Consider the following 12436-nt stretch of genomic DNA (forward strand, 5'->3'; position numbering starts at 1 on the left):
TAAAAACACAACAAAGTACCACATTTACTCAGAATTATAGATTAATGTAGAATAAAGTCATAGTAGGAGTGGTGCGTTTGGTACTATAATAATAATAATAATAATAATAATAATAATAATAATAATAATAATAATAATAATAATAATAATAATAATAATAATAATAATAATAATAATAATAATAATCACAGATACATATTTTTATGTCGACACCATGGATGGAAAAATAGGTAAAATAATTCATGCGACTAGTTCACACATTTTTTAAAAGTTGAGACAACTAAACATTTTTACGGTATTACTTAAACTTGAAGCACCCTTTTCTTAAAAATTAGCTCGTCACTTTTAATTTTAAATTGGTTGTTTTTTTTAGACATGCACGTCTTGTGTCAAATATTGTAATACTCTTTCCGCACATCTACAAAAACAGCTCCATCCGTTTTCTATGCCGCTTATCCTGACGAGGAGCCTATCCCAGCTGTCTTTGGGGAGAGGAGGGGGGAGATGAAGGGGCAGAGGGGAGAGGGGAGAGGCAGGGTCCACCCTGGGCTGGTCGCCAGCCAACCTAACGTAGGTTTATGGAATGTGGGAGGAAACCAGAGGAAGTTAGAGTATGCTAACCACTCAACCAAACTTTTCATTGCTTGCTTTATCACGTTTGATTTCATAAAACTTTAATGATTCAGTTTGTCGTGATGATAAACAGCAGCAACATGTATCATTGTCAAGCGAAAGCTACGTCTGTAGCTGAATTAGATAGAAAACGACATTTCCCATGGTGCACCTCTTGGTGGAGGGGGCGCGGTCGGAGCACGCGAGCATGCCGCACGCGATGAGGCGTGTTGTAGGTGGTGAGGCAGTAAACATTTGAACGGTGGTCATTTTTGTCCGCTCCTTGCCATGTTCGTCATGTCCTCTCAGGAAGACTCGACGCTACTCCTCCTCATCTTTCAGCATCTCAAAATGAAAGGCTTGTCGGGCGCCGCTGACCTGCTGGAGAAACACGTCGTCCAGGTAGAAACATTTTAGTTTTGTTTTTTTTTTTGCTTACGTTAGCTTCCCTCATTAATTTTTGAGAACATTACCGTAGATTAAACTAAACTTTATTCTCATGTGAATGAGCTTTTAAACTGTGGGTTTATTCATAAAAGAACATGTTGTACAAAGTACACATGAAGCTCCTCCCTAATTAAAAACTAGCTAACAGCATCATGCTAGCATTATCAACACATACAAACGTCACCAATCATGTCAATTAGTTGTATGTTTGGCTAATTACTTCCATTCATGTTCATTTTTACTTTGTGCCTGTACTACTTGTTCTACTGTGTACACAAACGGTGCTGGTATATCAGATGTCTTCAAAAATACCCACCATTTTGAACACAGCTTTTTGCTATTAAAATTGATGTATTGTGTTTGGAGTGCAGGTGGGGGCACCAGAAGAGGGCTTAGGTCTCCAGGACATCTACAAAGCATGGATAAAGTAAGTCACCCCTCTTTATGCTCTATGCACTCTGGAATTGTCTCGACTGTCACTCAAAACAATGACACCTTCACTTCCTGTTACTGTCAAACACCATTCAAAAATACAACCGTGCAGTCCAAAATTGTACTATGTAAATACTGTATATATACACTAACGCTCAAAAGTTTGGGATCACTTGCAAATTTCTTTATTTTTCAAAGAAAAACATTTTCATGCATTTCACAAACAAGGAAAATGAATGAGATGATTTTCAAAGAAGGATGTCCAGTTTTGCATAGAGGCCTACTATCAACAACTGTTAGTCCTCTGCATCAATATCCTGGTATGGCTGCTAATCCAAGTTCATCATTTTATAAGGCTAATGGATGATTAGAAAAGCCGTATAAAAAATCTCTTACCATGCTGTTAACTACTCCCTTCAGAGAGCAGCACAAACTGGGTCTAACAAGGACAGAAAAACGCTGCACAACTGTGCAAGAAGACAAATATGTGAGAGTGTGTAGTTTAAGACAAAGACGCCTCACAGGTCGTCACCTGGCAGCTGCACTAAATAGTAGCTGTCAAACACCAGTGTCAGTATCAACAGTGAAGCGGCCACTTCAGGACTTCAGACTTCATGGCAGGATTGCCAAGAAAAAGCCAGAGCTCAGACTAGCCAAAAACATTTCCAAGTCATCCCAAACTTTGGAGCGGTAGTGTATGTACTGTATATATGTGTGTGTGTAATATATGTGTTTGCGTATGCAGGCTGTGCTCCATTCCCCAGCAAGCTGAGGATGAGTCCAAAAAAGTAGAACCTGAGGGGGGCTCTGAGGAGACCGTCGCAGAAGATAACATGGATGTCAACGTGTCGCCAGGTACGTTAAGTCTTTACTTTGTTCTTTGTGTTTTCGGGGAGTATTTTTACATAATACTTGACACATCTTCATGTTCCAGTCTCTGAGCAAACAATGGTAGCCAACGGAAATGTTCACAATGGCTCTCCTGATGATGATGAAGAAGAAGAAGAAGAAGAGGCTAGAAAGGTAACCAAAATATTACAAACAGTTGTCAGTATGATGGAATATGTAAAAATGCTGACTGGACACAAAGAGTTAAATGTCTGTCACTTCATCAGGCGGAAGCGAGCGCTAAAGGTTGTCTTTCCGAGTGATTACACACACATAGCTCATCTCCACTGACTGTAATCATGTGTGCATACACATTGGTGTCTTGTCTGCTCTGTTGTTCATCTATCTAGACGTACTGTGTGTTCACTGCTGGAGGCAGATTATGTCCTTTTGTGTGAGTGTGTCTGCATGGTTGACTAGCAGTATTTATCCCATTTTAATGTTGATTTATCAAACATTATTTGTTTCAAATGATTTTTTTACTTTGTATGTCATTTGACAGTTCATCTGTTCCAGGGTCAAACTGTGGCCATTATGGAGGCATTATTAAGTGTACAGGAAACGTTAGAAGTCGTAATTTAACATTATAAGTGTAAAAAGAAGTGAAGGCATGTCGGTAGTACAAAATGTTAATTTTTGAGTTAGCGTATGGTGACTCTCCATTCTTGCTGCTTTGAATGCCAGGCTGCCGATTTTCGTGTTTGATCAGCTCTTTTCTGGTTGGTGGGAAGGGGACCTCCCACACCCTCATTGCATATCATGGCAGGACTAAAAATGGCAGCAAACACCACATTGTTTAGCAATTGTTATTTTCGTAAAGGCACAAAATGTCACCTTTCTGGTCTTGGAGGTGGGGCTTAGACTTTGTATCTTACACCTGGAAGATCTCTGCACTGGACAGTTGATCAGTCTATAAAAGCTCAAGCTAGCTGACCTTTGTCGTCTTCCTCCAGCAGCCGCAACTCATCTCGGATGCCGAAGAGGCCCAAGGTGACACCTCTGGGCTGGAGGAGACAGATGCCAATCAAACAGAGGCCACGCCCACCCTAAGTGATGGCACCGAGGTGATGAATTTTAAAACTGCAGAAAGACCAAGTAAATCATTCGGTAACAAACACATCCTCCTGCAGACAAGTGAGCTAGCCATGCCCACCCTCGCCGGGGACGCCAACGAGCAGCCAACAGACAACCAAACCCTGCTTCCTGCAGGTACGGTATGTGTGGCCAATCACGGCCCTGGAACCTCGTCTGTACAAACTACACTCGCATACTTTGTATTTGTCACTTTATTGCAAAGACTCACAAGTGGCTGTGAAGCCGCCTTAAAGAGGGCAGCATCTTCCCTCCCCTGCTGACGCACTTCCTGTCGTTCCAAATTATGATACAGTTTACATGGGAAAAAAGTCCTGTTTATTGTTGTTCTTTTTGTGTACTTTAGACCTGAGGGCTGAGCAGGAGGAAGAGGTACTTGTCAAGGTAAGAATATAACAGTGCATATACAGTAAAGTCTCGTTATATCGATATCGGTTATAACGAATTACTACTTATTACGATACTATTTTCATTTCCCGGCAAATTTCTAGTCTTTTATGATATAATTAGTTCCGTTAGTACGATACCCGGTTATTATGATAATCCTGTTACTACGATGCCCTTTTCATCTCCCGCCAGCCAATTTGGTCTGCTTATATCGATACAAAAACAGCTTAAATCAATCTTTGCTTAAGGATTTCAATACCAAAAAAGAACACGGCGAACGGCTGCTTCCAGTCAACTTTATTTTTCCCACTTCCACCACCAGAGCGCAGCACACACACCGATTCCCGCACTTCCTGGTTCACAGGTCATGCTCAACCCGCCCCACATAGCTGGCCAAACACATGCCTGCAACAGAAGAACCAGCTGACATAGCATACACACCTATTCCAACGAAGACACAAGCGTACAAATACATGTATTTAATTGTGTTCTATTCAGATATCTTTTTATCGCTTGCAATAATCACTGTTTTTCATATGTACATGCTGGCATTCGTGGTTCTGTTGTAGGCATGTGTTTGGCCAGCTATGTGGGGGGGGGGTGAGCATGACCTGTGAACCAGGAAGTGCGGGAATCGGTGTGTGTGCTGTGCTCTGGTGGTGGAAGTGTGAAAAATAAAGTTGACTGGAAGCAGCCGTTCGCCGTGTTCTTTTTTGGTATTGAAATCCTTAAGCAAAGATTGATTTAAGCTGCATTGATTTAAGTGCATTATTGCCCACTTTTAATGCAGTTCGGCGCAGGATCGGATATATGGATAGTCCGGTTATATTGGTATTTTTTCCGACTCCCGAGAATATTGATATAACGAGACTTTACTGTACATGTATACAGGTTGTACACAAGAATATTTATTGTTGATGTCCCACTTTAAAGATGGAGGTCAGTGATGATTTGAAGCAGGAGGACCACATGGACGCGCCAGGAGACCAAGAGGCTACTGATGATGGTAATTTTTTTTGGCTCAGTGTTTCACGGGATATCGCCTTGTATCACTACGGAAGCTCCAATGACACAGTCGAGCTATGGCTATGGCCACGCCCCCTCCAAATCATTCTTGCTTACTTCCTGTGTGGGAACTACGCTAAGCTCCTTCAGCTAGTTGGAACTAACATCGGGTGACTCCACTTTCCTGCTCACCAATCCAGGCCCCGTAGAGCAAAAGAGGCCGTCTCCCCTGGGGGACAGCAGATGGGAATTCAGTGGCCAGATGCCTAGGATGCAGAGGGGGCCGTGAGGGACCTGTTTGGCTAACAGGACCTCCCAGTGAGATGGGCCGTTCGTTACTCGACAAGCCCATATAAGAAGCCGATATAAGAGCAAACCTTTCAGCAAGTTCAATTCACAAGATGGCAGAGTTGGTGCTGACCCCCTCAGGTGGAACCTTCAGTGGCCTTCAACTTCCTTCTCAGCCTCATCTAATGTTCCCCTGGGCTGTCAAGAGATTCCCTGATTGTAATAAATCACCTTAGGAACCTCAGGTTTACAAGAGCTGTGTGGAACCAAGAAAGTATTTGGGACTCAACATAAACTCCATGTCTTATTGTGTCACGTTGTCAAATGGGAGGTTGATGTCCCTCAAGAAATTTCTCTCTCTGTTTCCGCAGGGAAATGTGGTGTTGTTCCTTCAACGCCTACGTCTTCTGGGTGTGATGGTGTCAGTCATATTGGCTGTCCATTTGGGACCTTTGATGGTAGGTGCCTGCATTGTATCGGATGTTCCCCCTCAAGGGTAACCATGACAATGGACACTGTGAATGGCGTTTGGAGCCCACAGCTAGTGGTGGGGGGGCACTCGCTTGCTCTGCTTACACAGGCTGGCACAGCAGTACAAGGGTCCTCTCCCTTATAGTGACAAATGTTCCAGGGGTGTTAAACCAGGGGGCGGATTTTCTGTCCCAAGGAAGTCCTTCTCCATAGGTGTTTTCGCCTCGCAGGTGAATGCAAAATGTCCTTTGTTCTTCTCCCGGTCAGACATGGAGGCACCGTTGGGGTTGGACGCTCTAACCCATTCATGGCGGAATGTCACCGTATATGTTTCCCTCTCTCAGCTTTATTGCCCTTATTATTTATTGGGCCTGTCACTGATTTTGGTCTCACTTAAGTGGCTATCCAAGCATTGGGTCTCAGGGATCGTGCAGCTGCTGGATGGGGATCTTTGGCCTCTTTCTGCCCAATCCAATCCACTTTATTTATATAGCACAATTTCTAAACAGAGTTTCCAAAGTGCTGCACAGACTAGTAAAATAAAAAGTGAAAATAAAATACAATAAATAAAAGGTACAAATTGGATTTAATCCAAAACTAAAAGATCATTTTATAAATAAAATAGTAAAATAAATATAAAAATATTAAAAACAAGAAGCAAAGCAATAAAAGTATAAAAAATGAAAACAATTAAAATAAAAAGAAAGAACTAAAAGACTCAGTACCATACGACTCACTCCGAGTTAAAAGCCAGAGAATAAAAGTGGGTTTTAAGATGAGACTTAAAGCTTTCGACGTTGGGGGCCTTTTTTACTTGGGAGGGGAGAGAGTTCCATAGCTTGGGGCCAACCACAGAAAAGGCTCGGTCTCCCCTGGTCTTAAGTCTCGTCTTGGGCACCACAAGTTGGAGCTGGCCCTCGGACCTCAGTGACCGCGCTGGAGAGTAAATTTGGATGAGATTTGAGATGTAGGGGACCTGCCATCTTAGGCAAGAGGGGAGATTTACCACCCGGACCCAGATAGGGTGAGCTCTTTGGGCCTGGCCCATAGGTGGAATCTAACTGCTGCAGGTCTGCCTGATGGAGTAATTGACACTATTCAGGGTGCACGGGCCTCTCCTTTTGTCACAGCATGAGGTGTGCTTTTGAACAATAGTATAATTCAAGGAACAGCATTTCTTTTCAGTCCTCTGTGATGACCCTGCTGTATTTCCTACAGGATTTAGTGGGAAAAGGAAGAGCTTTTTCCACGATTTATCTGTGTTTGGCGACCATCTCTGCTTGTAATAGGGGCATGGTAGATAAGCCGGTCCAGTAGCATATCAGTGTGCTGTTTTATGAAGGGGTCACGTCGTTAACTTCCGGTTTCTTGTCCGCTGGATCTGTCCATGGTGCTGGATGCCCTTTCACATCATCCATTCGAGCCACTTCAGGCAGTGGGGATGAAGACGGCATTTCGCTTGACAGCAGCAAAGCGCGTGAGTGACTGTCAGGCCTTTTCTATTAGCAGTGCTTGACTGCAGCTTGATAAGTGTCTGCTTACAGCCTAACGCTGCTATTGTGCCTAAGGTGATGGACTCATCTTTTATGTTCTACCGTGGAGTCCAGGGCAGGTTTAACTCTTTGTGCCCGGTAAGGGCATTGCATGGGTACAGTAAGTTACAAGAAGAGCACAAAAGAGGGGATCATGGGTCACACCGCACGCGGTTGTGGAGGCTAGCTCACAGGCCTATGCTTGCAAGGGGTCACGGTCTCCTTCAGGTGTCCACGCGGGGAGTGGCCGCGTCGTGGGTCTTCTTCAGTGGGGGGTTTCTGTGCATGATGGCTGTATAGCAGCAAGCTGGCCTACATCTTGCACGTTTGTCTTGACATGTCTCGGCCTTCTGTGGCAAACGCAGTTTTGGATACGGAGTAGTTTCCACATGTGTGAGCTTCACAAATTGGACTGTGAAGACCTTGCCTGCTGCAGTCGGGGAGAAGGCCATATACCCCCCACAGTGAAACACCGAGCGTAGTAAGAAAAATAACTTTGGGTAACTCCACCTGTGTGGCAACCTTGTTTAATTCCAGAGTGAGATGTTTCACCTTTAATTCCCTCCTTGCAGACACGGTAAGAAAGCGTCAGGAATGATTTTGAGGGAGAGGCCGGTTGTGTTATAGGATGGGCACAGCTCTGTCACTGACACATGTCATTGGGGCTTCCATGGTGATATACGCCCAAGGTCATGTATGCCCATAGTGAAACACCTCACTCAAAGAACCAAGGCTACATTGGTTACCCTAAGTATTGATGGATTATATCCTAACTTTATTTTGCCATTCCAACATAGACGTGTGTGCCTTTTCTGTAGGAAAGATGTCTACTGCGGAGGAGCGAGACTACAAGAAGAAAAACAAGAAGAGGAAGAAGCACGATGAAGACAAACTCTCTGAAATTGAAGTCACAAAAAGGAAAAAGGAGGAATGCATCAAGGAGGAAAACGTGGAGGACATAGTGTGTCCACCAGAGGAGGAGGAAAAGAAGGGAAAGAAGAGGAGGAAGAGGAGGAGGAGGAGGAAGACGACCGGGCAGAGGAGCCAGGAGGTGCAGTGTGATGCAGAACCAACAGGGGGCAATGCTGAGACACCCACAAAACAGGAAGCAGCCGGTAGACAATATGAAAGCGTCACACTGGAAGTAGTCTTGATCACGAAGACCAAGACTGCTTTTGACCGTTTCTTCTTCTCTTCTCTTCTCTTCTGAAGGCGACGCCGCTCCTCCGCTCTCATCCAGCAAGGAGACGCATCCACAGGAGAAAGTGAGCCGCAAGAAGAGGATGAGGCTGAAGAAATCCCAGCTAGACCACAAGTCAGTCACTCTGCTGGTTATTTGAAGACAACATTTCAATGTTTGTTGGTGTTCTACAGGCAAGACATCCCAGAAGAATCCAAAACCTACAAGACAGAGAAGTACGCAACCTTGGAGGAGGATGCACCAAAGAGCAAGAAGATCAAACGAGACCAGTCGCCTGCTAGAAGTGCCAAGGAAGACAAGAAGAAGAAGAAGAGAGCTGCCAGTGAGGAGAAGATGGTAGGTGCTGTTGGGCACATTGAGCATCTTCCTGGTGGACACTCAGCTCACCTGTCAGAGAAGAAGAAAAAGAAGAAAGCTGCGGAATGTGATGAGACATCAGCCAAGAAAACAAGTAAGAACCTTTTTAAACTAAAGGAACAGTTGGTAGAGGTGCTTCTCGGGGTACGTACCAGTTCTACTCATTGACTGGGAGGAAGTTTTGGTCGAAGTCAAATTCACTCCTTTGTAAGGATCGACCGATACATCGGCCGGCCGATATTTGCATTCTTTACTTGAATCAATATTGGCCGATACGCGCGTGGGATGTATTTTTACGCCGGGCAGCTTAGTGGTCCGTCATCACATCGATGCTGGATAAAACTTAAACTACGACAGAAATGTTTTGCACATGGTTGAATATTTATTCCTTTTAAAGTTGATAATTGGCGGCACGGCGGTTGTGTGGTTAGCGCGCAGACCTCACAGCTAGGAGACCCGAGTTCAATTCCACCCTCGGCCATCTCTGTGTGGAGTTTGCATGTTCTCCCCGTGCATGCGTGGGTTTTCTCCGGGTACTCCGGTTTCCTCCCACATTCCAAAAACATGCTAGGTTAATTGGCCACTCCAAATTGTCCATAGGTATGAATGTGAGTGTGAATGGTTGTTTGTCTATATGTGCCCTGTGATTGGCTGGCCACCAGTCCAGGGTGTACCCCGCCTCTCGCCCCAAGACAGCTGGGATAAGCTCCAGCACCCCCGCGACCCTTGTGAGGATAAGCGGTAGAAAATGAATGAATATTCTTGTTAAGGGCTGCACTGCGGTTAAGTGGTTAGCACACAGGCCACACAGCGACTCCAAATTGTCCATAGGTATGAATGTGAGTGTGAATGGTTGTTTGTCTATATGTGCCCTGTGATTGGCTGTCCACCAGCCCGAAGACAACTGGGACAGGCTCCAGCACCCCCATGACCCTCGTGAGGATAAGCGATAGACAGTAGACAGTAGACAGTTGATGGCTTTCACGTGATGTCACATGGTTGTTTTCTGCCTCGCCTGAAAGAGCGTACAATATTTGTAACTAGACGTAATCAGAGCAAAAATGTTGCACAGATGCAACGTTCTCACATGTGTAAACCGTTAAAATATTAATTCATTCATTTTCTACCGCTTATCCTCACGAGGGTTGCGGGGGTGCTGGAGCCTATCCCAACTGTCTTGGGGCGAGAGGCGGGGTACACCCTGGACTGGTGGCCAGCCCATCACAGGGCACATATAGACAAACAACCATTCACACTCACATTCATACATATGGACAATTTGGAGTGGCCAATTAACCTAGCATGTTTTTGGAATGTGGGAGGAAACCGGAGTACCTGGAGAAAACCCACGCATGCACGGGGAGAACATGCAAACTCCACACAGAGATGGCCGAGGGTGGAATTGAACCCTGGTCTCCTAGCATGCTAACCACCCGACCGCCGTGCCACCCTCGGTTCAAATATGTATTTTGAAAATGCTATTACTTAAATAGCCCATCATAACAGGAAAACAGTTCAGTAAACAACCAAAAAACAAAAGACCAAGAAGACACCTTTCCTTGGTTCACTAACCCTGTCGCTCTGGTTGAGTGGAGCCGAGTATGAACACATTCCCTTTACAGTAAGCAACAAAAAACACAATTTACACTAAAAATAGAAGTTAAAACAATGTTAGAACTCCAAATGGGAATTTGTGAAGCGGTCACATTGTTGCCTGCATCCACTGAGGGCCCCAATGTCCCTGACACCCCCAAATACTAAAAGGAGAGGTATAGGATATCTCCTATATAAAATATCTCCTATATAAACATAGTAACCACCTAAAGAAAGAGTAGAAAAACAGCTTTTTGTGAAAAATGTATGTTGCTTTGGGCATTCGGGTTGAAAAAACATATACAATACACATCCAAGTACGTGTTTGGTAGCAAATGATCATCATTTCCTGTGCTGTCGTTGTTGCAGACAAGAGACTCAAATAACAAAAGGAGGACGGCCGACTTCCTGTTGCTTCATTCCAGGTGAAACTATCATCATGTTTGTTGTTGTTGTTGTCCTCACCAAGTCCAAATTCACAACACAATTTTACAACGTTTGTTGCCAAGTAATGTTAGCAGTTAGCCAAAGTTTAGCTACCAACATTAGCAATCATTGACTGTACGGCCAATCATAACAACACTATGACTCCTTGTATTTGTGTTCTTGTTCATTTAGCGTTTTTTATGCTTGAAAATGCCTAATAATAGTTTGTATTCAATGATGAAACCATTTATGAATTCATGTATTTCAAAAAGCCGTGGTAGAGTGAAGCCCGAAATTCAAACCGTGGCAAAGGTTGACTGTACTGCTAAACATTGAAACATTTCATGTAGAACTTTCTAACATAGAATGTTTTTGTCTCAGTGATGTTCTTGATGACCCGCGAGGATGGACCGACCACGATGGACGTTCCAGCCACACCGACAGTCTTTATGCCTTCATATTGTAAAGGTTTGACAATGTAAACGTAGCTTTACAGATACTTTACTGTGTAGTACTACAAGATGAGGGAGGAATAACTTCAGTCATTAAATATAAAATAATGTTGACGTTGAATTTATTGCTATCTGCGTAACGCTAAACATGTAGTGTGTCACTGTGAAGCTTTGCGTAGTTTGTCACATTTTTTTGGGGGGGGATAAACCCACCTGTCTGTTTTGTTCTTTGATGACTTGTTTGGCATACAAAATAAATCGGTTCCTTAAATACAAGTAATCTGTCCAAGATGCTAGAACAGGGGTGGGCAAACTATGGCCCGGGGGCCAGATCTGGCCCGCCCGTTCTTTCCAAAGTATTTCATTGAAACTTAATATACAAGCTGGCATGATGGCTTGAGCCAACCTTTTGATGGTTTAGGTAGCTTTTTGATCAATTTGGTGTGGTCTGCCAACAAAGAAAAAGGACAAAAAAAAGGACACAAGCACATATAGCAGGTTGCATGACACTTTTACAGATACAATCATTCCAGGTGGACTGTTTATATGTGTAATATATATCATCTGGCCCCGCGTCAATTTTGTTAAATCATTGTGGCCCGCGAGTCAAAAAGGTTTCCCACCCCTGTGCTAGAAGGTGGGAATAGTATTTGATAAGAAAGTGACATGTTGATTTTGGACCAAGGTTTGTGGGTTGAATAGAATCCAAAATCAATATGGTTCCTGAAACATTTGGATTTTGTATGCGAGGGTGACCTTTGACTTAAATCAATAGCGTTCATTGACAATGGTGATAAAAACGTGCTACAATGGTATGAAAAAGTATTTACCTCCTTCCAAATTTTTTTTGTGTGTGTTGAGATCAAACAAATGACCGATGACAACACAACCAAACACAAAAATGTAATTTTTAAAACTGTTATTAAGGGAGGAGGGTTGTGTGGTTAGCGCACAGACCTCACAGCGAGGAGGACCAGGATTCAATTCCACCCTCGGCCATCTCTGTGTGGAGTTTGCATGTTCTCCCCGTGCATGTGTGGGTTTTCTCCGGGTACTCCGGTTTCCTCCCACATTCCAAAAACATGCTAGGTTAATTGGCCACTCCAAATTGTCCATAGGTATGAATGTGAGTGTGAATGGTTGTTTGTCTATATGTGCCCTGTGATTGGCTGGCCACCAGTCCAGGGTGTACCCCGCCTCTCACCCAAAGACAGCTGGGATAGGCCCCAGCACCCCCCCGCGACCCTCGTGAG

The 12436-nt window shown here is 44.0% G+C and overlaps 1 protein-coding gene across 2 annotated transcripts; it reads left to right on the forward strand.

Annotated features, from left to right (window-relative positions):
* The first annotated feature begins 814 nt into the window (after positions 1–814).
* Positions 815–11468, forward strand: LOC131130826 (uncharacterized). Of its 2 annotated transcripts, XM_078794750.1 has the most exons (14): positions 816–1014; positions 1431–1486; positions 2237–2346; positions 2426–2514; positions 3333–3443; positions 3510–3588; positions 3818–3855; positions 4792–4864; positions 5523–5609; positions 7973–8269; positions 8367–8469; positions 8529–8806; positions 10675–10730; positions 11113–11465. In XM_078794750.1, exons 1-13 carry the CDS (start codon positions 901–903, stop codon positions 10689–10691), a joined length of 1452 nt encoding a protein of 483 aa, XP_078650876.1. In that variant the 5' UTR covers positions 816–900; the 3' UTR covers positions 10692–10730; positions 11113–11465. The 2 variants fall into 2 exon arrangements, with proteins under 2 accessions (XP_078650877.1, XP_078650876.1); XM_078794751.1 differs by lacking the exon at positions 5523–5609 and having other exon boundaries at positions 815–1014; positions 11113–11468.
* The last annotated feature ends 968 nt before the right edge of the window (positions 11469–12436 follow it).

The sequence above is a fragment of the Doryrhamphus excisus genome, linkage group LG11 (assembly GCF_037039965.1).
Source record: "Doryrhamphus excisus strain RoL-2023G ecotype Guam linkage group LG11, RoL_Dexc_Guam_v1.1, whole genome shotgun sequence".
Lineage (NCBI taxonomy): Eukaryota > Metazoa > Chordata > Actinopteri > Syngnathiformes > Syngnathidae > Doryrhamphus > Doryrhamphus excisus.

Coding starts and splice junctions, on each gene's coding strand:
- LOC131130826 (XM_078794750.1), top strand. CDS start 901: ATGTTCGTCATGTCCTCTCAGGAAGACTCGACGCTACTCCTCCTCATC. Junction 3,444..3,509: donor CCCTAAGTGATGGCACCGAG/GTGATGAATTTT, acceptor ATCCTCCTGCAG/ACAAGTGAGCTAGCCATGCC. Junction 8,270..8,366: donor CACAAAACAGGAAGCAGCCG/GTAGACAATATG, acceptor TCTCTTCTGAAG/GCGACGCCGCTCCTCCGCTC.